The sequence below is a fragment of the Mobula hypostoma genome, chromosome 1 (assembly GCF_963921235.1).
Source record: "Mobula hypostoma chromosome 1, sMobHyp1.1, whole genome shotgun sequence".
In the NCBI taxonomy this organism is placed as follows: domain Eukaryota; kingdom Metazoa; phylum Chordata; class Chondrichthyes; order Myliobatiformes; family Myliobatidae; genus Mobula; species Mobula hypostoma.
Window position 1 is genome coordinate 27,067,282 of NC_086097.1, and position 27,145 is coordinate 27,094,426.

The 27,145-nt window shown below is 45.6% G+C and overlaps 2 protein-coding genes across 4 annotated transcripts in view; one reads left to right on the forward strand and one right to left on the reverse strand.

Annotated features, from left to right (window-relative positions):
• Positions 1-7,310, forward strand: part of LOC134344899 (26S proteasome regulatory subunit 4) — a 41,512-nt gene extending 34,202 nt beyond the window's left edge. Inside the window, exons 7-11 of the mRNA XM_063045030.1 lie at positions 321-417; positions 2,650-2,839; positions 3,149-3,300; positions 5,553-5,707; positions 7,031-7,310. Of these exons, the coding sequence (XP_062901100.1) occupies positions 321-417; positions 2,650-2,839; positions 3,149-3,300; positions 5,553-5,707; positions 7,031-7,165 (729 nt within the window). The 3' untranslated portion in view covers positions 7,166-7,310. The remainder of the gene's footprint in view (positions 1-320; positions 418-2,649; positions 2,840-3,148; positions 3,301-5,552; positions 5,708-7,030) is intronic.
• A 152-nt stretch (positions 7,311-7,462) lies between these two features.
• Positions 7,463-27,145, reverse strand: part of LOC134344908 (epithelial cell adhesion molecule-like) — a 30,264-nt gene continuing 10,581 nt past the window's right edge. The window contains exons 3-9 of one of the 3 annotated variants that reach the window (XM_063045054.1): positions 26,446-26,683; positions 25,403-25,474; positions 24,359-24,422; positions 22,937-23,035; positions 20,738-20,920; positions 18,947-19,006; positions 7,463-17,665 (exon numbers count right to left, since the gene is read on the reverse strand). In XM_063045054.1, coding sequence (XP_062901124.1) covers positions 17,612-17,665; positions 18,947-19,006; positions 20,738-20,920; positions 22,937-23,035; positions 24,359-24,422; positions 25,403-25,474; positions 26,446-26,683 — 770 coding nt within the window. In that variant the 3' untranslated portion in view covers positions 7,463-17,611. Of the gene's footprint in view, positions 17,669-17,886; positions 19,007-20,737; positions 20,921-22,936; positions 23,036-24,358; positions 24,423-25,402; positions 25,475-26,445; positions 26,684-27,145 lie in introns of those variants that run through there. The other 2 variants (XM_063045048.1, XM_063045040.1) reach the window with 2 other exon arrangements.

Consider the following 27,145-nt stretch of genomic DNA (forward strand, 5'->3'; position numbering starts at 1 on the left):
TAAATAAAAATCACTAAAACTGGAAGCCCTGAATTAAAAACAATTACTGGAAACATTGAGTAGGTTCTGTGAAAAGGCTTTACAAGTGGAAGATGCTTCATAAGGTTGTAATGGTATTGAATGACTGTATGCATTCAACATTACAATGCCATTACATTCAACATTACAGAATCTCTAGATGATATACATTCTGTACATTTATATAGTAACTGCCGTTCCTTGTCGCAGAGCACCTTTGGATGTCCTGAGAGGGGAGTGAAAGACAGTACACACTGCATGTCACTTTTTACTAATACCTAAAATGTTTATTTTTCTTGCAGGAATCTGTGGAACTTCCGCTCACCCATCCCGAGTATTATGAAGAAATGGGAATTAAGCCTCCTAAAGGAGTTATTCTTTATGGTGCACCTGGCACAGGTAAATTACCTGTTTAAATTGTCTGTGTTGCTTCATCTGCAATTAATTTTTGAAATCCCTTTAAACAGCTCCATTGGGATGACAGAGCCCCTGAGAAATATTAGAGGTTTAGCTGGTGATTGTAGCTTAGAATGAATCTACACTGTCAGTTTTGGTGCATTTTATGGACATTGCAGGGATCCTACCATGAACTTCACACCTGCATTAATGGCCCTGGAGCTCAGCAACTGAGAGGCCTTTCCAACGTGATTGCATGAACGATTTCTCTCCCCTCCTTCTTCTCTCTCTTTCCACCCCTTGTTCTGGTTTCCCTCTTTCCCCTTCTCCTCACCTGTCCATTATCTCCCTCTGGTTTCTGTCCTCCTTCCTTTTCTCCATGGTGCACTCTCCTCTCCTATCAGGTTCCTTCTTCAGATCTTTACCTCTTCCACATCACCTCTCAGCTTCTAACTTCATCCCCACACCTCCACCCACCTACCTTCACCCCTGACCTGGTCTCACCTATCATCTGCCAGTTTGTACTCCTTCCCTTCCCCGCATCACCTGATTCTGGCTTCTTCCCCTTTCTTTTCCAGTTCTGATGAAGAGGCTTGGCCTGAAATATTCTGCTCAGAACTAAATACTCTTATCCATTAATTACTGCCTGACATATGTTTAATGTTTCTACTTTCGGGTTATGGTAATGTAATTTTTCAGGTTACTCCGCCAGCGGCCAGAGTTCCACAGAATATGTTCCTGTGGTAGCTGGGAAATTTAAACTCAAATAATTTGAATGTAGAATCTGGAATTTATTAAAAATAATTGTCTAGGTAATGCTGATCACGAGACTGCTGGACTGCCATAAAAACACATCTAGTTCTGTAAACAACCTCTCGGGAAAGAGGTCTGTCATTACCTAGTTTGGTCAGTATGTGACTCCAGGCCTCATCAATATTATTGTCTCCTAACTGGAATTAGGAACATTCAACAAACGGGTGATACAGTAATGTAGCAGTTAGCGTAACGCTATCACAGCGCCAGTGATCTGGGTTCAGTTCCTGCCGCTGTCTGAGGAGCACGTATATCTTCCCTTTGACTCAGTGGTTTCCTCTCACATTCAAAGATAAAGATGAGCTTTATTTGTCACATGTTCGTCAAAGCATACAACAGTGGAATGTGTGGTTTGCATCAACTCAATTGCACTGGGCAGCCTGCACGTGTCGCCACACTTCTGGAGCCAACATAGCATGCTCATGACTCACTAACCCAAACCTGTACGCCTTTGGAATGTGGCAGCAAACCGGAGCAGCAGAGGAAACCCATGCAGTCACAGGGAGAATGTACAAACTCCTTACGGACTGCGGTAGGAATTGAACCTCTGATCTTACACCTGGCGCAGTAAGCATCACGCTAACCACTATCCTTGGGTGTAATTGCGTGGCGCAGGCTCTTTGGATCGGAGGGACCTGATACTGTGCTGTGGTTCTAAATAATTTTTTTAATCCATGCCCTGTCTTCTTTCTCTTTGAGATTCCATCTTCTTCAGCCCCTTGTCACATCTATTCATCACCTCCCAGCTTCTATTCCCACCTATCCTGTCCCCCAATCTGTCTATAACCTCACCCCCTTGCCTGGATCCACCAATCACTTCTCAGCTCTTGCTCCATCCCGTCCCTTCACCTCTTTATACTGGCCATCTCCCCTTTACTTGCTGCCCGTTATGCCTCTGGCATTTAGGGCAGCAGTGAAGGTCCTCCATTTATCTGTCCTTGACCATCTCAGGTGTGGTTCAGGGTCCTTCATCATGCCAGTAGCTTCCTCTCAGCTTTCATTAAAGTCAGGCCTTGGATGGAGATTCAGGAATAACATCGCACATAGAATTAGGTGGTTTCTTCATTGCTGTTTCCATAACAAATTTTATTTTGACTAGTTAGGGTTGTTAGCCCTGAGCTGAACCCCCAAACCTGGAGGACTGGTGGACCGTTCGTAGTCTGGCCTCTACCCTTTGACCTGTTTGGCATGGGTGACCCTACCAGGAGCCACAGCACGAGGCCCTGACTCCAGCCAACCTAGCTCTCTGCGTCATTGAGGCACGCAAGCCTCCAAACCTATGGCAAGGTTGTTGTCCTTTTTAAAAATAAGAGAAGTAAATATTGCTGTTTCCAGTGATGTCTACATCTGTATAATAGGATGTAGCAAATTCTGTAAACATCACAATATGTTAACTAGTACCCTGTGTTTAATTAACTGCAGGTAAGACTCTGTTGGCTAAGGCCGTAGCAAATCAGACCTCGGCGACGTTTCTGCGGGTGGTGGGCTCGGAGCTCATCCAGAAGTACCTGGGGGATGGGCCGAAGCTGGTGCGCGAGCTGTTCCGGGTCGCTGAAGAGCACGCACCCTCCATTGTGTTCATTGATGAGATTGATGCCATCGGCACTAAGAGGTCAGCTGGGTTGAGGAGTGCTATTGAACACTTAGATTATGCAATGCTTAAAAGGATTGTTTCCGTTTATAGATTTCAATGCACAGTGGATATAACTTTTGGTACTACTAGGAGGTTGTGATAGAAGTGTCCTGATATCCTTAACCATTTGATCAATAATTGAACCAGCTATCATTGTGTTTGGTGAGGACCGCGCCCGCTGTCGGCATATTTGGTACGGACTGCGCCTGCTATCGTGTGTGGGCACAGTTCGATCTGGACTGTACCAGCTGTCAGTACACCAAATGCTGATATGTCTTCCATTTTCAGATATGATTCCAACTCGGGTGGTGAGCGGGAAATCCAGAGAACCATGTTGGAGCTGCTAAACCAGCTGGATGGGTTCGACTCTCGGGGGGACGTGAAAGTAATCATGGCCACAAACAGAATAGAAACCCTGGACCCAGCTCTCATCAGGCCAGGTCAGTCTATAGAAGGTGCCATTTGATCGGGTTCACAAAGCAGCTAATTGTAGAAGAGAAATTGTGGGTAAATATGAGGCACCGTTTCCTGGGAATGTGATCTTGTCAACCTTCAGTTTGTTTAGAATGACAGAGTTATGCCCTTTGGCCCAACACGTCCATTCTGACCAGGTTGTTTTCCTGAGCTTGTCCAATTTGCCTTTATATTTTATACTTTATTGTCGCCAAACAGTTGATACTGAAGCGTACAATCATCACAGCGATATTTGATTCTGCGATGATTGTACATTTTAGTATCAATTATTTGCTTCTAAACCTGTTAAGAATGATGGTATTGGTCCCTGGCACATAAAGGTTGTGAACCCCTGCTGCAAACCTTTCTTTTCCCTGTACTTGTCTAAATGTCTTTTAAATGTAATTATATCCAACTCCCCCACTTCCTCTGGTAGCTCGTTCTATATACCCATCATCCTCTGAGTAGAAAAGACTCTTATGTGCCCAAAACTACAAGAGATTGCAGAGTTGTGGATACTGCTCAGCACATCATGAAAACCAGCCTTTCTTCCTTTGATTTGGGTTAGTAAATTTGCTGACGACACAAAGGTTGGGGGTGTTATGGATCGTGTGGAGGGCTGTCAGAGGTTACGGTGGGACATTGATAGGATGCAAAACTGGGCTGAGAAGTGGCAGGTGGAGTTCAACCCAGATAAGTGTGAGGTGGTTCATTTTGGTAGGTCAAATATGATGGCAGAATATAGTGTTAATGGTAAGACTCTTGGCAGTGTGGAGGATCAGAGGGATCTTGGAGTCCGAGTCCATAGGACACTCAAAGCTGCTATGCCGGTTGACTCTGTGGTTAAGAAGGCGTATTTGGCCTTCATCAAACGTGGGATTGAGTTTAAGAGCCAAGAGGTAATGTTGCAGCTACTGTATATAGGACCCTGGTCAGACCCCACTTGGAGTACTGTGCTCAATTCTGGTCGCCTCACTACAGTAAGGATGTGGAACCCATAGAAAGGGTGCAGAGGAGATTTACAAGGATGTTGCCTGAATTGGGGAGCATTCCTTATGAAAACAGGTTGAGAGAACTTGGCCTTTTCTCCTTGGAGTGACGGAAGATGAGAGGTGACCTGATCGAGGTGTATAAAATGATGAGAGGCATTGATCATGTGGATAGTCAGAGGCTTTTTCCCCAGGGCTGAAGTGGCTAGCACGAGAGGGCATAGTTTTAAGGTGCTTGGAAGTAGGTACAGAGGAGAGGTCAGGGGTAAGTTTTTTATGCAGAGAGTGGTGAGTGTGTGGAATTGGCTGCCAGCAGCGGCGGTGGAAGCGGAAACGATAGGATCTTTCAAGCGACTCCTGGATAGGTACATGGAGCTTAGAAAAACAGAGGGCTATGGGTAAGCCTAGGTAGTTCTAAGGAAAGGACACAGCTTTGTGGGCCGAAGAGCCTGTATTGTGCTGTAGGTTTTCTATGTTTCTACTCTGCCTCAGGAAAGCAGCCAACATAATGAAAGACCCCACCCACCCCGGATATTCTCTCTTCTCTCTTTTCCATTGGGCAGAAGATACAAAAAACTTAAAAACATGCACTATCTATGCTCAAAGACAGATTCAGTCTCACTGTTATGAGATTGTTGAATGAACCTCTTGTTAGATGAGCCTTTGATCTCGCAATCTTGTCATGGTCCTTACAATTTTTATTGCTTTCCTGCACTGCACATTCTGTGTAACTGTAACACTTTATTCTGCATCTTATTATTATTCTTATTTGTACTATCTTAATGTACTGATATTTTGAAAATGATCTGTATAGTTAACATACCAAATAAAGTTTTTCACTATCTCAGAACATAGAACAGTACAGTGATGTTGTGCTAACCTTTTAACCTATTTCAAGAACACTTTAACAGTTCCCTCCAACATAGCCATCCAATCTTCTGTCATTATTGTGCCTATCTAAGAGAATCTTAAATGTCCCTAATGTATCTGCCTCTACCCCCACCCCTAGCGGAGTGTTCCACACACACATCACTCTGTTTCTTAAAGAAAAAACTACCTTTGACATCACCCTATACTTTCCTCCAAATACCTTGAAATTCTGCCCCCTCATATTAGCCTGGAAAAAAGTCTCTGGCCATCCACTCAAACTACACCTCTAATCACCTTGTACACATCTATCAATAATGTAACAACTATAATTCAATTGCCCATCAAATGCTAGTCTCTTTTTGCCCTTGGTTTTGTTCCAGGAAGGATTGATCGTAAAATTGAATTCCCTCTTCCTGACGAAAAGACAAAGCGCCGAATCTTCCAGATCCACACGAGTAGGATGACAGTGGCACAAGATGTGAGTCTGGATGAGCTGATCCTGGCCAAAGATGATCTGTCTGGGGCAGATATTAAGGTGTGTGGAGGACTTTATTCTCTGGTGTTGTTTCTACCTGTCTCAAGCTAGATTGTGTCCTAGGTATAGGGGATCAACCTATGATATCTTGTGGAGTTCAATATCATCAGAGGTGATCTCGTTGGTAAGTGCAATACTGTAATTGCTTTGCTACCATGCCTCTACTTGATGTACTGACCTACTGAGATTTCCCGTTTTTATTTCACATTTCCTATGGTTGCAGTTCTTTGTTTTATTTCCAGCATTTATTGGTACTTCCTGTCTTTGTCCATGTGGCTGATCAATAGACATGAGCTGTTTAGTGAGGGACCTGAAAAAGATTATGAAATATTCAAGTTCCCATCATCTTTGTCTAAGTGTTTCTTGTTTAGCTACTAGGGTCACAGGACCTTCGGCCCAACTCACCCTTGCCCACCATGTTGCTGACCAAACTAATCCCACTTGCCTGTATTTGGTTAGCCTATATCTCTCCAAACATGTCCTTTCCATGTAACTGTAAAATTGCTTTTAAATGTCATAATTGTACCCACCTCTACCATTTCCTCAGGTATCTTTAAATCTTTCCCCTCTTGCTTCAACCCTATGTTCAACACACAAAGTGCTCAGCATATCTGGCAGCATCTATGGAGGAGAACAAAATGGTCAACGTTTCAGGCTGAGACCTTCCCATCCACAATCGCTACCTGACTAGCTGAGTTCCTCCAGTATTTTATGTGTTTTGCTCATGATTTCCAGCATTTACAGAATGTCATGTGTCTCAGACCTTTTCCCTCTAGTTTTAGACTCCCCTGCCAGGGTTGGGGGGGGGAGGGGAACAGACTGTGGCTATTTACCTTTTATTTATATATATCCTCCAGATTTTATAAATCCCTATAAGGTTGCCCCTCAACCTCCACCTTTCCAGGGGAAAAAGTCTTATCTAACCTATCTAACCTTTCCTTAACTCAGGCCCTTAAATCCTGGCAGCATCTTCATAAATCTTCTCTGCACTCTTTCCAGTTTAAAGATGTCTTATAACAAGGCAACCAAAGGTACACAATACAAATTCAGTCTCGCCAACATCTTCTATAATCTCATTGTACTTATTACAATCAGGAATTTGTAGAGAAGATGATTACTCTGATGTTGAAGTGTCCGTGAGATTTGGTAAGGGACTGGTAGGAATTTTAAAAAGTTCAAAGTAAACTTAATGATCAAATTTATGGTGTGGGATCTAAGGCCCCTGTACCTCTTTCCTGATGGTAGCAGTGAGGGGAGGGCTTTTCCTGTGTTACATCGGGCTGTGTTCACCATTTTAATGTGACCCGTGTTCCTCTGTTGCAGGCAATCTGTACAGAAGCTGGTCTGATGGCCCTACGTGAGCGAAGGATGAAAGTAACCAATGAAGACTTCAAAAAGTCAAAGGAGAACGTCTTGTACAAGAAACAGGAGGGCACACCTGAAGGACTTTACCTTTAACCTAACGATTCCTTGCATAAACCTTTCTACTTTGCTTCGCTGAAGGCTTTTAAGCTACAGGAGTTTGGGGACAGAGCTCGACTCTTGAGGGTTGTTTGCATAACTTTCTCCACCTTCCTGAAGTCCTGTAAGTCATATCTTAATAAAAACTGTAAACTATATATTTTGGAATGAACTACTGTGGTTCCTGTTGTCTTCTGCAGTGACTATGCTTTATGAGGATGCTGTTTTCATTCAGATTGTCAATTTGTCTTACCCCAAATTCCCTTTGCCTTTAAACCCTGCAAGTGAATCCAGCATAGACCACAAGCTAAAGGAGCAGAATTTAATCCATCAGGTCTGCTCTGCCATTCAATCATTCCTTATTTTTTAAATCTCAGCCCCATTCACCCACCTTCTCCCCATAATCCTTAAGCCCTTTACCAATCAAGAACCCATCAATTTCTGCTGTAACTATATCCAATGACTTGCTTTCATAGTCCTGTGGCAGTGAATTTCACCCTTTGGCTGAAGAAATTGCTCCTCGTCTTAATTCCAGTGAGACAGCACTTTATTCTGAGGTTGTGCCTTTGGATCCTAGACTCACCTACCAATGGAAATCTCCTCTCCACGTCCACTCTATCCAGGCCTTTCAGTATTCATTAGGTTTTACTGAGATTTCCACCTCACTCACCTCCTCCCCCAATCATTCTGATCGCCAAAGACTACAGTCCCAAATACTCATTTTTAACAAACATACACGTTTATTCACTCACAAAATACATACAATAATCAGGGGTTTACAAAACTATTGACAATTTCAAATTAAAATACGATTGCTATTGTCTACAAAACTCTACATTTCTTGGTAGCCCACTGTTCTGGGAAATTCTCCACTGTGCCCATTGTAATTTGGATCCCCCCTCTCCAAGAATGTAACCCTGGAAGAGGGGCAGGCAGTTGGCTTGGGCAAAGGTCTTGACTGCCCACTTCCTGGATCCACGAATGGACATCTGGGCTGGGCCCAGAAGCAGGCTTACCAGGAGATTCCCCGCGCAACCCACCCCCTCCGTATTGGAGGAGACTTTCATTCCTGGGACCGTTCTGGTGGTATGTGACTCTTTTTGCTATTAGCTGAAAATGATCCCTGCAGAACATCACAAGGAGCCCTCATTTCAGCTCCCACCACTCACAGGTCCACTACAGACACCGCTGGATTGTTTCTACAATTAAAGAGGTCAAGTCATTGGGTACATTTAAAGCAGAATTTGATAGGTTCTTGATTAGTGTCAAAGGTATGGGGGGGAAGGCAGTAGAAGGGATTGAGAGGGTGATAAATCATACAGGATGGAATGACAGAGCAGACTTGAGGGGCCAAATGGCCTAATTCTGTGGTGCTAGAGATGAGGCCTGGGGCAGATAAAACTTGATCAGGGTAAACAGTGAGGCGGGTTTGAGGTGCTGAATGGACTTCTCCTGATCCTATTCCTTGCGGACAAAAATACTTGGGAAGATTATAGGGTGCTGGGGAAGTGGTGGGGTAGGGAAGGGTAATACTACTGATTAAGAGCCAATGCAGTCTGAAATGCTAAATTTGTTTTTCTGGAGTATTTTCTATGAACTAAGAACCAAGAAAATCAACTTTTTTTCCCAGCAAGCTGTCCTGCCTGAAGATAGTTCATCTTACTGAATGGTAAACTGGCAAATTAGTTTGGAGTTTAAAAGAATGAGCGAGATCTAGTTGAAACCTACTGAATATTGAAAGGGCTAGATAGAGTGGACATAAGGAGGATATTTCCTATAGTGGGGGACTCTGGGAACAGAGGGCACGGCCTCAGGATAGAGGGTCATCCCTTTAGAACAGAGATGAGAAGGAATTTCCTTGGCCAGAGGGTGATTAATCAGTGGGATTTACTGCCACAGGTGACTGGAGGCCAAGTCATTGGGTACATTTAAAGTGGAGTTTATTAGGTTCTTGATTAGTAAAGGCTTCAAAGGCTATGGGGAGACGGCAGGAGACTGGGATTTAGAGGGAAATGAGCCATAATGGAATCACGGAGCAAACACAATGGGCTGAATGGCCTAATCATAAACATGAGGAATTCTGCAGACGCTGGAAATCTAAAGCAACACACACAAAATGCTGGAGGAACTCAGTACATCGGGTAGCATCTATAGAAATTAATAAACAATGGACATTTCGAGCTGAGACCCTTCTTCAGGGTTGGAGAGGGTGGGGGGAGGGAGCAGGAGGATATCTAGAAGGTGATAGGTGAAGCCAGGTGGGTAGGAAAGGTGAAGGGCTGGAGAGGAAGGGATCTGATAGGAGAGGAGAGGAGAGTGGACCATAGAAGAAAGGGTAGGAAACAGAAGAAGAGTGGAGGGGAAGGAGAATTTTTTTTTAGCAAAAGGAGAAATCAATATTCATGCCATCAGGTTGGAGGCTACCCAGACAGACATGTTATAATTATGTGGTTTTGTTAGTTTTTTCAGTCTTGGTCTGTCCTGTGTTTTGTGGTATCACACCGGAGGAATACTGTATCATTTCTTAATGCATGCATTACTAAATGACAATAAGAGAGGACGTGTCCTCATAATCTAAGATGTTGCTGCTCCACCCTGAGTGTGGTCTCCTCGTGGCACGAGAGAAGGTCATGGACCGACAAGTTGGAATGGGAATCTGAATTAAAACACTTGGCTACTATGAAGTTCCACTTTTGGAGGGGAGGTGGTCGACGAAGCGGTCCCCTAAATTACGACGGGTCTCACCAATGTAGAGGAGGCTGCATCGGGAGCACTGCATACAATAGATGACCCCAGCAGATATACAGGTGAAGTGTTGCCTCACCTGGAAGGACTGTTTGGGTCCCTCAATGGCCTAATTCTGCTCCTTTGTCGTAGGATCTTATGGTTTATTATTGTAGCATGTACCGAGGTAGAGTGAAAACATTTTTGCATGCTGTCAATACAGAATATTACATTACAACAATGCATTGAAGTATTTTAAGGGGAAAAACAATAAATGTGTGCAGAGTGAGGTGTTGTAGTTACAGAGAAAGTGCAGTGCAAACAGATAGTAGGCTGCACGAACCATAATGAGGGTGAGTCTGATGACAGGGATTAAAGCTGTGATAAGCCTGGTGTTGCATGCTTTCAGGCTTTCGTATTTCTGTCTGATGGTGGCGGGGGGGGGGTGGGGAGAGAGATTGGGGCTGATGGGGTCCTTCATTCTGTTGGCTGTTTTACTGAGGCAGTGAGAAGTGTAGATAGGGTCCAGGGAGGAGAGGCTGGTTTCTGTGGGTGGCGCAGTCGTGTAGCAGTTATCACATTGCTTTACAGTGCCAACGTCACTGATCAGAGTTCAGTTCCCACTGCTGCCTTTGAGGAGTTTGCATGTTTTCCCCATGACCACCTGGGTTTCCTCCTACATTTCAAAAACATAAGGATTAGCGAGTTGTAGACATGATATATTGGTGTCAGAAGCATGGCGACACTTGCAATCCTCACTGATTTGATTTGATGCAAACATCGCATTTTTCTGGATGTTTCAATGTACAATGCCTTGAAGATGTATTCAGACCCCACAACTATTTTCACATTTTACTGTCTCATTTTCTAAATTTAAAATATATTGAAGTAGGATTTTTAGCTATCTACAAAACATTGTGCATCAAGTCAAATCAAAAGAAAAATTCCAGTTTACTAAAAATTAAAAAACAAAATTGAGGCTGAAAATATATCCATCCCCTTTGTAATAACTACACTGACGTTCCTCAGGTGCAATATATTACCTTTTCTACATCAGTTTGTTGATGTAGAAAATTGGATGATCAACTCTCTCTCTGTAAGGTCCAACAGTGTGGACATCTCATTTTACAACAGATCAAACCAAAATGAAGACAAAAGAGAATTCAAGACATGTCAGGGAAATGATAAGAAAACCACAAATCTGGGGATGGGTACAAGACCATCTCAAAGGCATTGGAAAATATTGCACCTCGAAATTCAGTGCAGTCTATCACGAAAAAGTGGAAAAAATATGAAGCTACAGTCACACTGCCTTGGTAAGGCTGCCACTCTAAACTTAGTTGCTGGAGAAGAATTGCGTTTGTTAGAGAGCCTGCTGTGACACTAACAGGTAGTCATTCTGGTGAGTAAGCTGCTAAAGTCTGGCTGCAACTGCAGATGAAGTTCATGGCTCCACAATCTCTAAGGCCTTGCACAAAAACGGCACTTATGGAAGAATGGCAAGGAAGAAACCCTGGCCAAAGAAAAAGCATATTCTTGCCTGTAAGGACTTTGCAAAGTGTCACTTACAAGATACCGTAAAGATCTGGAAGAAGGTCTTGTGGCTGGATGAGACTAAATTGGAACTTTCTGGCCTCGACACTAAGTGGTACATGTGGCATAAATCTAATACTGTACATCAACCAGGTAACATCATCCCTAGGGTAAAGTATGGTGGAGGTAGCATCATGCTATGGGGATGCTTTTAAGCAGCAGGGACTGGAAATTTGGTCAGGATTGATGGGGAGATGAATCTTGCTAAATACAGAGAGGTCCTGGATAAAAACCTGCCAGAAAGCTTAAACTGGGGAGCAAGTTGATCTTTCAGCAGGACAATGACCCAAAGCACACTGTCAGAGCAACTACGGAGTGGCTTCAGATGAAGAAAATTAATGTCTTTGAGTGGCCCAGTGAGAGTCCTGACCTTAACTCAATCAAACATGTCTGACAAGACCTCAAGATTGCTGTCCACCATCACTTCCCAACTAACCCGACACAGCTTGAGCAATTTTGCAAGGAGAAATGGGTAAATCTTGCTCCTTCACATTGTGCAAAGCTAATAGACTTATCCAAAAAGACTGCTGGCTATAATAGCTGCAAGGTGGTTCACTGGACAAGGGGGGATGAATACCTTTCCAAGGCATAATACATATGACGAATAAGGTTAATCTAATCTGGTTTACTAAAATGTGTCCACAATTTGCTGCAATTTCTTGTGGTTATGGGCAAAGCAACAATTAATAAAATGTTAGGCTTACCTAAAGAGCGAGATGACTTTCTCAAGTCATTAAGCTTGCTAATAAATCCTGAAAGCAGTCCTTTGTTAATTATTGTAACTACCAAGCAGAACACTGTTAACCTGGGTTGCTGAAGGCAGCAGCTGATTGTGCTGGTCCTCATTGAGTCTTAGCCTAAGGGCTGTGTTAGTGGAGGCCTGTTAATGTTTGATGTGCTGAACTAACAGCATGAATATTTACAATGCAGTGGAAGAGTTCAGGGGCCAGAGGTGAAGGTAAATGGCAGTGATTGACAAGGGCAATCGTTCAAAGGGATTGAGGGAGAGAAGTCCAAAGTAGTTGAAGCACATCAACCCGTGGGAACTCAGTGGCAGTGGGTAGAGCTCCTGTGACCCAGGTTCAAAGTTCCAAACAAATTTATCAAAGTACATATATGTCACCATATACAACCCTGGGGTTTTTTTTTTTGGAGGGATGCACAGTAAATCCAATAATCATAATAGAGTGAATGGAAGACAGCACCCAACTTGGGTGTTCAACCAGTATGCAAAAGAACAAACTGCAAATGCAAAAGAAAAAAGTAATATTAATAAATAAACATTAAATATCAAGAACATAAGATGAAGAGTTCTTGAAAGTGAGTCCATAGGTTGTGGGGACAGTTCTATGATAAGGCAAGTGAAGTTATCCCCTCTAGTTCAAGAGCCTGATGGCTGGGGGGTAATAACTGCTCCTGAACCTGGTGGTGTGAGTTCTGAAATTCTTCCTGATAGCAGCAGTGAAAAGGGAGCATGACCTGAGCTGTGGGCCCCGATGATGGATGCTGCTTTGCTGTGACAATCCTGACACTGCGTGATACCAGAGTGGAGTTTGCACGTTCTGGCTGTACCACACAGGTACAGGCTGCCCCACATCTTAAAGATACACAGATTGGTAACGTGTCCCAGTGTGTAAAAGAGTGGTAAAATCGGAGGAAATTGAGGGAAATTATGAAGATAAAATGGGACTGGTGTAAATGGGTGTGGACTTGATGTCTAAAGGGCTGGTTTCAGTGATGTTTGATGATATGGAGTGTGTGTTGTTGCTTTGGTTTTTTAGCCTTTTCCCCTTTTAGCTTTATTTGTCACGTGTACAGTGAAATGCATGGTTTGTGACAAACGAAATCAGAGGGGAGTGTGCTGGGCGGCCTGCGTGTGTCACCACACTTCCGGTGCCTCATAGCTTTCCCACAACTGACTAAGCCTGACCCGTACAATGTGGGAAAAACCCAAGCACCTGGAGGAAATCCTCGCGGTCACAGGGAGAATGTATAAACTCCTTACAGACAGCAGCGGGAATGGAACCCAGATCAGTGAAAGCTGGCACCGTAAAGCGATGCGTTAACCGCTGCGCTACGTGCTGCCTGCTTTGGTGGGAGTGAAATTGGGTTGGGAGGCTGGAGTTGGGATGTAGACTTAAGATATTTCACAAAGTGTTTAACTACCACTGCCTTAAAAATAGTTAAGGATTCTCCTCCACAAAAGGCAATGGAAGCAGATGACCCTCAGAGAATGAACAGTGCCTTGTTTCTGTCTTTGAGGAAAACTCTAATTTTAAACTGTGCCCCTTGGTTCTAAATTCTCTCACAGAATATGGCCAGCACAAGAACAGGCCTTCAGCACATGATGTCTGTGCCAAACACAGTGCAGAATTAAACGGTCCTGATTAAGGATCCCAGTCCAAAATGTTGACTGTTTGTTCCCTCCAATAGATACTGCCTGATTTGTTGAGTTGCTCCAGTATTTTCTGTGTGTTGCCAAATTAATCTATTCCCTTCTGCCTGCAGATTCCTGTATCTATCTAACAGCCTCTTAAACCTCACTAGCTCACTATCACTAACCTGATAGTTCTTTTCCGGTCACCCACCATTCTCTATCTAAAAATCTTTCTCTGCCCTACAACACAAAAACAGTCCTTTTGCCCATCTAGTCCATGCCGAAATATTATTCTACATAGTCCCATCATCCCAAGGTCTAAATTTGTTTCTATGTCTTATTTCAATCGTTTTCTCCCACTGTGCCACCCCCCTCTCTCTGACATGGCCTACCCAATCTTTCCTCATAACACAGTCACTCTTAAGTATTGGTCTGGTACACGTCCCCTCGGCTTCCTCAAAACACAAGTGAGGATTTGTTTTAACCACTCATCTGTAAGATAGGATCTCAGTCCCACATTTCTACCTGTGTCTTTGTGGAAGGAACACTCCTGACAAGTATTTTCTTAACATAGAAGTACAGTACAGGCCCTTCAGCCCAAAATGTTGCACTCAATCTTTAACCTATTTTAAGATCAATCTTACCCACATAGCCCTCCATTTTTCTATCATTCATATGCCTATCTAAGAGTTTCTTAAATAGCTCTAATGTATCTATCTGTATCACCACCCCCCCCCCACCCGGCAGCACGTTTCATGCACCCACCACTCTATGTGGGGTGGGGGGGAACTACCTCTAATATCCCCCCAAACATTTCACTAATTACCTTATAATTATGCTCCCTTGTATTAGCCATTTCTGCCCTGGGAAAAAGTCTCTGGCTGTCACATTAGACAAGCACTCTATTCCAGGCAGCACCCTGGTAAATCTCTTCTGCACCCTCCCTAAAGCTTCTACATACTTCCTTGCCACACAGAGAAACTACTGAAGGAACTCAATATGTCTGGCAGCATCTGTGGAGAGGAATAGATGTTTCAGGCCGAGACCCTTCATCAGGACTGGAAAGGAAGTGGGAAGAAGCCGGAATAAGAAGGTGGGGGAGAGGAGGAGTACAAGCTAGGAGGTGATAGGTGGAAAAGGTAACGGGCTAGAGAAGAAGAACTCGGATAGGAGAGGAAAGTGAACCATGGGAAAAAGGGAAAGAAGAGGAGTGCTGGGGAGGGTGATAAGCAGGTGAGGAAATGAGGTGAGGGTGGGGACAGAGTAGAGAATTGAAAAAGAGGGAATAGGGAATGGAGAAGAGGGAAAAATTATTGGAGGTTGGAGAAAATGATGTTCATACCATCAGGTTGGAGGCTACTCAGACAGAATGAGGGATTGCTCCTGCAACCTGAGAGTGGCCTCATCGTGACATGGACTGGCATGTCGGAATGGGAATTAAAATGGTTGGCCACCAGGAAATCCTGATTTTTTGCAGATGGAGCTAAGGTGCTTGACAAAATGGGTCTCCCAGTCTACTTTGACTCTCACCAATGTAGAGGAGGCCACATCAGGAGCCCTGGACACAGTAGAAGACTCCAACAGATTCATAGGCGAAGTGTTGTCTCACTTAGAGGTAAGGAAGAAGGTGAATGGGTGTGTAGCACTTCTACCACAGCAGGGATAAGTGCCAGGAAGATTAGTGGGGAGGTTCGAACGGACAAGGAAATCACAGAGGAAGTGATCCCTGGGGAAAGCAGAGAATGGGGTGGGGCAGGGGAGAGGGAAAGATGTGAAGATGGCATACATTGCGGAGAATGGTGTGTTGGATGCAGAGGCTCATGGGATGGTAGGTGATGACAAGAGGAACTCTAGCAACATACATCAAAGTTGCTGGTGAACGCAGCAGGCCAGGCAGCATCTATAGGAAGAGGCGCAGTCGACGTTTCAGGCCGAGACCCTTTGTCAGGACTAACTGAAGGAAGAGTGAGTAAGGGATTTGAAAGCTGGAGGGGGAGGGGGAGATGCAAAAAGATGCACAAGAGGAACTCTATTCCCTGTGAAGGTGGTGGAAAGATGGGGTGAGTGCTGATAGGGGGAAATGGAGGAGATGTGGATGAGGGTAACATCAATGGAGGAGGAAGGGAAACCTCATTCTTTGAAGATGTTTCTAATGTCCTGGAAAGGAAAACCTAGTCCTGGCAACAGATATGGTGGAGACAAAGGAATAGAGAAAAAGGAATAGCACTTTTCCAGGAGACAGGGTGAGGTATAGTCAAGATAACCGTGGAATCGGTAGGTTTATAAATGATATCAGTAGATAATTTGTCTCCAGAAATGGAGAAAAAGAGATTGAGAAGGGGGAGGGAGGTGTCAGAAATGGACCAAGTGAATTTAAGCAGGTGGAAGTTGGAGGCAAAGTTGATGAAATTGACGAGCTCAGCATGGGTGCATGAAGCAGCATCAATACAGTCGTCAATGTAGCAAAGGAAGAGTTGGGGCGCATTTCCAACAAAGGCTTCGAACATGGACTGTTCTACGTAGCCAAAGAAAAGGCAGGCATAGCTGGGGTCCACACAGGTGCTCATGGCTACACCTCAAGATTGGAGAAAGTGAGAGGAGCTGGAAGGGAAATGTTCAAGTTGAGGACCAGTTCTACCTGACCCAGGAGGGTGGTGGTGGAGAGGAACTGGTCAAGATCTGTTGTTGACAGAGGCAGAGAGCTATATGGGCTTTTTAATGGGGGGGGAATAGAGGTATACAGGGACTGGACATCCTTGGTGAAAGTGAGGCAATCAGGGCTAGGGAGTTGATTGAGAGTTGTTGAGATCAAGAGCATGTGAAGTACCATGGATGTAGCTGGGAAGGGACTGACCTAGAGAGATACATTGTAACTTTTGTTCTACACTAAAAATCTTACAAATGTTCAGTGGAAACCAGGATACATAATTTTGTTTGAAATGTCCTTGGGATGACTGCAATAATCTACAGTGTAAAAGTGGTGCATTTCATGAGTAGCTAATGTCTTTTAATGTTAACACTGTATTTAAATAGACTCATTACCATCACTTAACTCAAACTGGCACCAATTTCACAGCCCATTTGTTTTTGATGAGTTCCTGCTAAACTCTGCAGTACTTCAAGTACCAAGTTTGCATTTTTGACCCTTATGTGGGTCTTTATTTCACAAATTGGCATCTACACTTATCACATAATAGGCCCTTTTACAGTGATTAAAGCAATTGTTAAACAAAATGTAGCACGTATCATGTAGAAATATCTCAGCCAGAAGTCTCCCGGAGGCTGTCTCTGCCCACTGGAGGAAATCCGTGCTTATTCAGGACTTCTATGGCACCACGGAAGGAATTCATAACCAACCTGATTTTTCTATTTCATAGAATGAGTGGGCAACTTGCTCAAAGCTGCCCCTCCAGAAGAGAATTTTCACCTGCAAAGAGCAGGAACCAGCAAATGTCTCTCTCAAAAACATGAGCGCATGGGCTGAAGAACCTGAATCCCTACATGGATCTTTGGTGGATCTCTAGTTAAACATTAGCACGGCAGCTTAATTAAGAGTCAATCTGCAAGGTGTCTAAGCTTCTTGGCAATGGAGACATTAGTTACAACCTGCTTTAGATCTGTTCTGCTGAGTTTGATCATCAATACTTGCGAGAACCGAGGCTCTTGCTGAGGCTACAGAAGGTCTTGGGTGCTACAAAAAGCAAGACTTGGTTCCGAGAATCCGAAAGGTCGAGTTAGTTTCTCGAAGGTTAACGTGCTAAACCCATCCTCTGGGCCAGCTGGTGGTGCTCCAACTCCTGGCCCTGCTAAAACAAAACCCATGAGGGACACAGTGAAATGAGAGAGAGCAAGAACAGCAGAAAGCACAGGTGAATCTGTGGAATTCACTGCCACAGACGGCTGTGGAGGACAAGTTATTGAGTAAGCAGAAGCTGATAGGTTCTCGATTAGTAAGGGGTCAAAGGTTATGGGAGAAGGCTGGAGAATGGGGTTGAGAGGGACAACAAATCAACCATGAGCAGACTCAATGGGCAGAATGCTCTACACAACTTCTTCACTACTTTGTCTACCTTTGTCACCACTTTCAGAGGACTGTACATTCGTACCCTCAGCCGTCCTGTTCTGCAGTGCTCTCCCTGGGCCCTTGCCATTCCCCGTGTAAATCGTGCCCTGAAAGGCTGCCTTGATCAGTCTGACCATTGATATTCATTGCCATCATCAGGCACCAGAGATCATCAATCCCTGTTCTGGCAAAGCAAGTCTTCAGCACCAGGAGTTTGGCTGGACAGTCGGAAAGGTGTCGGTGGACAGGAATACAGAACGGGAATTCCTCTACCCTGGTCTTTATTCCCCATCCAGTAGACCGTGCAATATAGAGTCATACAGCACACAAAGGGACACTTTGTGCCACAGAGTCTGCACTGACCATCAGTCAATAATCCCACTTTATTCTCCCCACGTCCCTGAGATTCTACAAGTTAGGCTGGTTAAAAAGCTATATGGTGTGTTTGCCTTTGTGAATCCAGGGATGGAGTTTAACAGTCACGAGGCAACGCTAGTGGGCTGCTCAGCACAGTCCTCAGTTCTTTGATTCGGTGCAAATGACACATTTCACTGTGTGGTTCGATGTACATCGAATAATGCTAATCTTTTCTTTAAAGAGTTAAAGGGTTGAAGGCGAAATCTGATGAGAAAGGAAAGTGGACCATGAGAAAAAAAAAGAGAAGGGGAACCAAAGATGGGGTAAGAGGGGAGCTGGAATGGAAAAGGAGAGGAGGAGGAGGAGGAGGAGAGAGGAGATTACCATAAGTTCGGGAAATCGATGTTCATGCCATCAGGTTGGAGGCTACCCAAACAGAATATGAGATGTTACTCCTCCAACCTGAGTATGGCATCAAAATGGCAGAAAAAGAGGCCATGGACCAACATGTCAGAATGGGAACAGAACGTCAAATTGAAACGGGTAGCCACCAGGAGATCCTGCCTTTTGCAGCAGACAGAAACTGGAACATCAGTCACTGAACTAAATCCCAAGTGACCCTACCATGGAAGAGCTGCACAGAGGTTTGAGCACGATACATCACCTCAATCACTTCAAACTGGATCCTCTGCCAGTCCTCCTTCGCTCTCCTCCTGACCACAACCTGCAAACACACAGTGATATTAGGGTTACATCCCCTCGAATCATCCCTCTTGTTTTTCACCCCAAATCATTCTGATGGAAGGCATGAACATCAAATGGTGCTGGAGAAGGCACAGGAGTTTCTGCAGAGGCTGGAATCTGGAGCAGACACAAAAAACACTGGAGGAACTCAGCAGGTCAGGCGGCATCTGTGGAGGGAAATGGACTGTAGATGTTTCATGTCAAGACCCTTCACCTGGACTGGAAGGTACAGTGGAGATAGTCAGTTTAAAGAGGTGAGGGGAAGGAGTGGAGCAAGACCACATTTGGAGTATTATGTTCCGTTCTGGTCACTTCCAGGAAGAATATGGAGCAGGGGGTTCCCAAACTTTTTTATGCCATGGACCCCTATCATTAACCGAGGGGTCCATGGACCCCGGGTTGGGAACCCCTAAGTGGAGCATGTAGAGAGGGTGCAGAGATTTACCAGGACGCTGCCTGGATTAGAGAGCATGTCTCGTGAGGATAGGCTGAGCGAGCTAGTTCTCTAGGAATGAAGGAGAATGAGAGGTGTCTTGATAGAGATGAACAAGATGATAAGGAGAATAATTCGAGTGGACAGACAGAGACCTTTACCCAGGGTGGAAATGACTATTGCAAGAGGGCATAATTTTAAGATGATTGGAGGAAAGTATAGGGGGATGTCTTGGTAGGTTTTTACACAGAGAGCGGTGAGTGTGTGGAACGCCCTGCCACGGAGGGTGGTTAAGGCAGATACATTAGGGACATTTAAGAGACTCTTGAAAGGCACATGGATGAAAAGAAAATGAAGGGCTATGTGGAGGGCAGATTTAGACCGATCTTGGAGTAGGTTAAAAGGTTGGTACAACATTGTGAGTCAAAGGGCCTGTACTGCGTTGGACTGTTCTGAGCTCTAGGAACTGGCAGGCAGTAGTTGGATCCTGGTTGTTGGGGAGGCGGATGAGCAGATAGACTGGGAATGGAATGAGTGGGAACAGTGACAGAAGCTGGGAGGCGACAAGGGGCTGATGAAGATGAAATTTGAAAGCAGAGTAAGGTTGGAGCATGGAATTGTTTATTTTGTTTAGAGATATAGCCGGTAACAGGCCATTCTGGCCCACTTAATTATACCCACGTGATTAATTAACCCACTAACACATACATCTTTGTAAAGTGGTAGAAAAGTGGAGCACCCGGTGAAAATACAGGTGGTCACGGGGAGAATGACAAAGTCCTTACAGACAATGGCGCGAATCGAACCCAGGTCACTGGTACTGTAATACTGTTACACTAACTGCTACACTACTGGGCTGCAATAGAGCGAGAGAGGCGAGGGAGGCAGAGGGGAGTAGCAGGGGATGGTGGAGAGTCGGCAGGTTGGGCAGCATCTGTGGAGGGAAACGGACAGTCAAAGTGTCAGGTCAAGATCCTTCATCAGGACTGTGAGTAATTTAACTATCTACTTATGTCCATAACCAGCCTAGACAGCAATATAGAGAAAATAGTTTTAGATAGCAGAGAAGGGGTGGATGAAAGGCACTCTGACAGAGTGAGACCAAATGATTTAGTGTGAAATTCAGTCCAAGCATTAGGTCACCTTTCCCCTGGTGTGTTTGCAGCTTTGCTAGAGAGCCCAACAAAACCCCATGTTTAACGGGCCATGAAAGCATGCTCAGTGGGTGCTGGTAAGAATAGATCTCCCCCTCACCGCCGTCCTGCGGAATGTACTCACAAACACTGCGATCCCGGTTAGAATGGCCAGCGCAATGATGATGATGATGGCCGCAAAGCCCGGCGAGATGGACTTCATGTTGATCCGGGGAGGCTCGTTGTCAAAGAACCAAACCTGGACCGACTCCCTCTCCACCTGCAAGCTCTTCCCGTCCACTTCCAGAGTGAACCTGTTCGTCTTCAGCTGCGGGGAGTTCAGAACACTCGTGAATGCTGCTCATATGATGCCACGCGCCTGTGAGCTTTTCACTGCACTGTGCATACACGGTCCTGCGTAAATGACAATAAACTCGACTTTGACTTTGAGAGTGACCCAGCCAACCAGACGTGGGTTTCAAAAATAAAAGAAAATCACAGGTAAATAGAAATTAAAATTATGGAAGCACTCAGCACGTCAGGCAGCATCTGTGGAGAGAGAAACAGTAAACGTTTCAAGTTTATTAAATTATGAGCGGCATAGATAGAGTGGACAAAGAGTATCTGTTTCCCAGGGAAGAAATGTCTAATACCAGAGGGCATGCAGCAAAAGTGAGAGGGGGTAGGTACAAAGGGGATGTGAGGGGTAAATTTTTTGGGGGGATGCCCGGAATGAGCTGGCTGGTATAGGTAAATACATTAGAGGCTTTTAAGAGACAGTTAGATAGGCATGTGAATGTGAGGAATATGGAGGGATATCGACATTGTGTAGGTAGGAGGGATTAGTGTTTGTGTGTATTTGATTTGCTTTTTGGCTGGTTCAGCACAACATTGTGGGCCGAAGGGCCTGTTCTTGGGCTGTACTGTTCTGTGTTCGAGACTTTGGGAAACAGAAAATGAGTTAGAACATAGAACAGTTCTGAGACGACGTTTTAACCTACTCCCCCACTCTCTGTATTAAAAAAATACCCCTGGCCTTCCCCCTTTCCTCCAACCACAGTTTTAGGTTAGAGTTTTAGAGACTGAGTTATACAGCACAGAGCCTGTGTCTCTATTTCCATGAGAGGTTAAGGAGGTTCGGCTTGTCGACGAAGATTCTACAGAGGTACTGGTGAAAGTGTCCTGACTGGCTGCATCATGGTCAACTATGGCAATTCTTAAGAACATAAGGATCTGCAGAGAGCCAAAATGGCACAGACAACCAGCGACTCGTTGTGTGCAGTTCCAAAAGGAATCATCGAATATTCCCGTTCAGCACTACGACAGCTGAAATCCACAGTCAGAGCCATGGGCATTTCAGTAAGCAACATGGTCTTAAGCTCTATTTATTTAATTTATTTTATATACTGTATATTTGTTGTAATTTACTGTTTTTATATTATGTATTGTACTGTACTGCTACAACAAAACCACAAATTCCACAGCGTATGCCAATGATATCAAACCTGATTCTGATTGTGAATAGTGTACTCTGCCCAACTAATGCTAGATTTAATAATGAAAGAAAATCTTGTTATTTATGTTTGTACAGCAAGGTAACAGGCTCTTGTATTTCAACTATCACCATCCTGAAGTGTTTTACCATCTCAGAGTGCTGCAATGCCTGAATCCTGGAAGGTTACAGAATTATAAGGTCATAAAGAATGGAAAGAGGCCATTTGGCCCAGCTTATCCGTACTAGCCAAGGTGCCTTCCTGAGATAGTCCCAGTTGCCTGCATTGGCCTGTATCTTTCCTATCCATGTTTCCATCCAAGTGTCGATAAAACACTCTAATTGTACACACCCCCACCACCTCCTCTGGCAGCCCGTTCCATATTATCACCACTCTCTGCCCCCCCCCCACCCCCAGATTCCCTTAAGCGCGAGAGGAACTGGAAGATACGGAGGTGTGGTGGAAGGAGTTGCCATAGAAACCCAGCTGCTGGGCAATGCCTATTCTCACTCAGTGAGGGAGTTAGTAGAATGGGGCATCACGGTGGCACAGTGGTCAGTGAAACGCTTTACTGCATAGTGACTTGGATTCAATTCCTACCGCCGTCTGTAAGGAGTTTGTTTGTTCTACCCACGACCACATGGGTCCCTCTGGATGCTCCAGTGAGTTGTGGGAAAGCTATGATGATGTCAGAAGCATGGCGACATCTGAGCGTTGCCCCCAGCACATCCTCAGACCGTGCTGGATCTTTGATGCAAACAGGAGATTTCACTGTACGTGACAAATAAAACCAATCCTTATCTTTAAGAGCAGGGCTATGCTCTCGGGAGAGAGTCAGGAGCTGTACTCACGTCCCTCTCGATGTAGTATGCCACAGTAGAGATGTCGGCGGGGTCTTTGGTCCCATTCTCGCTCAGCCGGATGCAGATCTCTCTGGACAACTCGTGGACCTGTTGCCAAGATGACAGGGAGGCAGGCCGTCAGTTCTGCAGGGCGGCCGACCTTCGGGGTGATAACAGGGGAGCTATTTCAAGCCTGTCGTAACAGTCAGCGTGCTCACGGTTAATCTGACTCAGGCCTCGTTTCCCCTCTGTACCAGTTCCCCATCACTCTCAATTCCCCGATCTTTCAAAACTACCATCTTCCTCCACACTCTCTGTGACCAAGAATTCCACAGATAACAACAAATTTTATGACATATGGCAGTGATATTAAACCAGATTCTGATCCTGAGATTCACACCCCTCTGCAAGAAAAAACATCCACCCAGCTCGGCGGTGTGTTGGGAATACTGTATCAGCGTGGATTTCAGATTCAGATTCACCTATCTATTACGTGGACAGGGAATGTGTCGCTTGTGCGACAAGAATGTGCTGCGGGCAGCCCACAGGTGTTGCCACACATTCCGGTGCCAAGGTGGCATGCCACAGTGCCCAGTGGAATACAGGCAGCAGCAGAACGAGCCTTTTTCCTCCCCTCAATCCCTCCCACCCAGTCACAAACACACAGATGCCTCCAACCCCAGGAGGGGCCCCCTACGTCCAGGATGGGCGGGGTCGTTGGTTATGCTGGCTGCTTTCAGATTCAGGTTTATTTATCCCAAGTACATCGAAACATACAGTGAAATGTGTGGTAAACCATATATATATACATACATGTTTGTAACTGGGTTAACTGTCTGGACACGCCCCTCTGCTGACTGCCCCTGTGGCTCCTCCCACAGACCCCTGAATAAAGGTGATTTCGCCATTGCTCCTCCTCTCAGTCCAGGGGCAGACACTCAGCATGATGGAGGTCACATTTTACTGCGAATAAAAGCCTTTCAGTATTTACCCTACTTCCAGTCTTTTGGAGTTATTGAAGGAGCATCAAAATGTCACCAGGCCAGCCAGGGATGTGCTGGGGAAAGACCACAAGTGTTGCCACACATTCCAGAGGCAATATAGCATGCCCCCAGTATCCAGCAAAACAACACAGAACACAACTTGCAACAAAGCAACATCAAGTCCCATTTCCACCCACCCACCCTCTCTCTCACAGGGACAGTCCTCCGACTCCAGACCTTCAGGCTCCCGGTCCCCAGTTTAGCACATCTACCCTTCCCCATTCCCCTGTCCTGCCCCCGCACCTCACGCCTCCTGCTCTAGCTCACTGTATCCCAATCAGATCTCTGAAATGGAGCTGGTTTCTCTTGGTGGAGTTGAACACTGGTGAGGGGAGCCCCCTGTACCACCTACCCACCCAGATCTCCCATTCAGGAGCCAGGTACTTGCCGTGATCTCCAGGATCTGGGTAGCCTTCAGGGTGTACTCTTTGACCAACTTGATGGCCACCTTCCTGAAACACAAGAAACCAGAGAACTTCCTGAAGAAACAGGAAACAGAGGGCAGCACAGTAACAAGATGATAAGAGGCATAGATAGAGGGGACAGTCAGAGACTTTTTTCCAGGGTGGAAATGGCTAATACAGTGGGGTATAACTTTAAAGTGATTGGAGGAAAGTATGGGGGAGGGGATGTCAGAGAAAAATTCTTCATGAAGAGGATGGTGAGATGAGACGGGGTCGACAGGGGGAGGAGAGGGGCTGCCTCCTGTCACGTGCTGAGTTATGTTCACAACTCCGCAGTTTCTTGAGGCACGGCAAAGGTGAGCAGAGTGAACTCCAACGGTAAACAATCGGACAGGATAGCACGATGGTTAAACTTCTGCTGGTAACAGAGAGACATGAGTTCTAATCCCATCCCAGCAAAGACATACAATAGAATTGATGAGAAACTATATACAAGGTTTGACAAAACTATCAATGCGCAAAACGAAGACAGGCTGTGCAAATACAAAAATACAATATATTAAAATACAAGTACATACATCAATATTGAAATTGAGTCCTTAAAATTAAGTAGAATCAGTTCAGAGTTGAGGTGAGTGAAGTTATCCACACTGATCTGGAGCCCGATTGTTGAAGGGTAATAACTGTTCCTGAACTTGCTGGTGTGGGACCTGAGGCTCCTGTACCTCCTTCCCGATGGTAGCAGTGAGAGGAGAGCATGGCCTGGATGGGGGGTGTTCAAAGCTACTAGATTCTTGCAAGAAAACCAACCCAATGCCCTTAGGAAAAGATAAGGGCCATTCTTACCTTGTCTGGACTGCAGATGGTGGTGGGACCTCTGGTCAGTGTTTACCAACTCGTCTCTCCACCTTCTCCCGAACCCCGGCAAAGGGGTACTGAGGCTGGTTAACTCAACACTATCAACATCTACACCCCGCCATCCCAAGTGAACCCTCATCCCCCCATGGCTCTGAAAAGATTCTACCCACCGTCGAACAGCTGCCTCCTTCATCTTCAGGAAGACAAACTCGACTTTGAAGCTGAAATCAATCTGAATGAGGCTGCAGGAAGGTGAGAGATTGGATTAGTTACTGAGGCTGGTTTGTTGAAGGAACACTAACCGGTTGTTCATTCCACTCCCCACCCCACTCCCCGTCCCACCCGTCGTGCAGCACCCACTCCCCGCCCCACCCATCGGCCAGCACCCAGTCCCTGCCTACCCGTCAGCCAGCACCCACTCCCTGCCTACCCATCGGCCAGCACCCACTCCCCACCCCACCCGTCGGGCAACCCCCACCTCCCAGCCCACCCGTCAGCCAGTCTAGCCAAACAGCAGCAATGAGACTGTTGGTTCTGACCAGGGCCTTCCCTTTAAATCCAGAACCAACAGGGGGTGCCCTGACGCGGGACCTGAATCTCTTTCCTTCACCATACTCCCATCCAATCTGCACTCCTTCTTCTGGGTCTGTGACCCAGACCTGCCCTGCTCAGTATCCCAAGGTCCAAATCTCTGACCCTGGGTCTGTGTCTTATTGCCCGGGTCCATACCTTTGTCTTTAGGTCTGCATCCCTTCCCTTGGCTCTCTGTCCCACTGACTGGGTCTGTATCTTTGTCCCATCCTTCCCCATGTCATTGTCACAAGGTCTGTATCCCATCAACCCACACCCGGACCATAGTCCTCCATAACCCTCCCATCCGTGTACCCGTCCAAACTTCTCTTAAATGTTGAAATCGAACCCGCACCTACCCCTGCTGCTCACAGCTCGTTCCACACTTATGAGTGAAGATGTTCCCCTTAAACATTTCATCTTTCACCCTTAACCTATGACCTCTAGTTGCAGTCTCACCCAATCTCAGTGGGAAGGTACCCCTCAGAAGTTTGTATCTCTCTATCAAATTCCCCCACTACATTAGGAATGAAGTCATAACCTATTCGCCCTTTCCCTCTATCTCAGGCCTCAGGTCCTGGGGACATCTTTGTCGATTTTCTCTGCACTCTTGATGTCTATTCTGGTTCTGAGTAACACTCACTGGACTCGGACGAGCTGGCCGCACTTGGGGTCGTCACCGGTCTTGTCGGTGACCCTGACCCCGGCACTGTCCACGCACCAGCAGAGGTTGGAGTCGTCGCACTGCTTGGCCTTGAAGGTGCCGTTCCGCTCGCACTCGGGGTCGTACAGGTCGTCGACCCGCCTTCCGCCCGGCTGCCTGCTGGCCGTCCGGCTCTTGTGAAGCATCTCCAGGCGCAGCAGGCGGCATTTGGGCGTCACTGAGAAAGCGGGAGAGAGGCAGTGGGGAGGCGTCATTAAAGCGTGCAGGGGAGATCTGTCGGGACTCGAGGGACCAAAGGTAAAGATAGTTTTATTTGTCACGTGTACTTCGAAACATCGAAACCGCAGCGAAATGTTTTCCGTCATGTTTGCAGCGTACTGGCGGCAGCTCGCAAGTATTGCCAAGCTTCAGGCACCAACACAGCAGGCCCACAGCTTCTTACCATCACTAACCCCTGGGAATGTGGTGGAAACCAGAGCACCCGGAGGAAACCCACGCGGTCATGGGGAGAACGTACAAACTCCTTACAGACAGCGGCGGGAATTGACAGTGCACTCTTGGGTGTGCTGGTTGATAATGCAAACAACACAGGTTTTGATATACTTTTTAAAACTTTCCTACTTTTTGCACTACTTAGTTCATTTAACTGTTTAATATATATTTACTTACTGTAATTCAG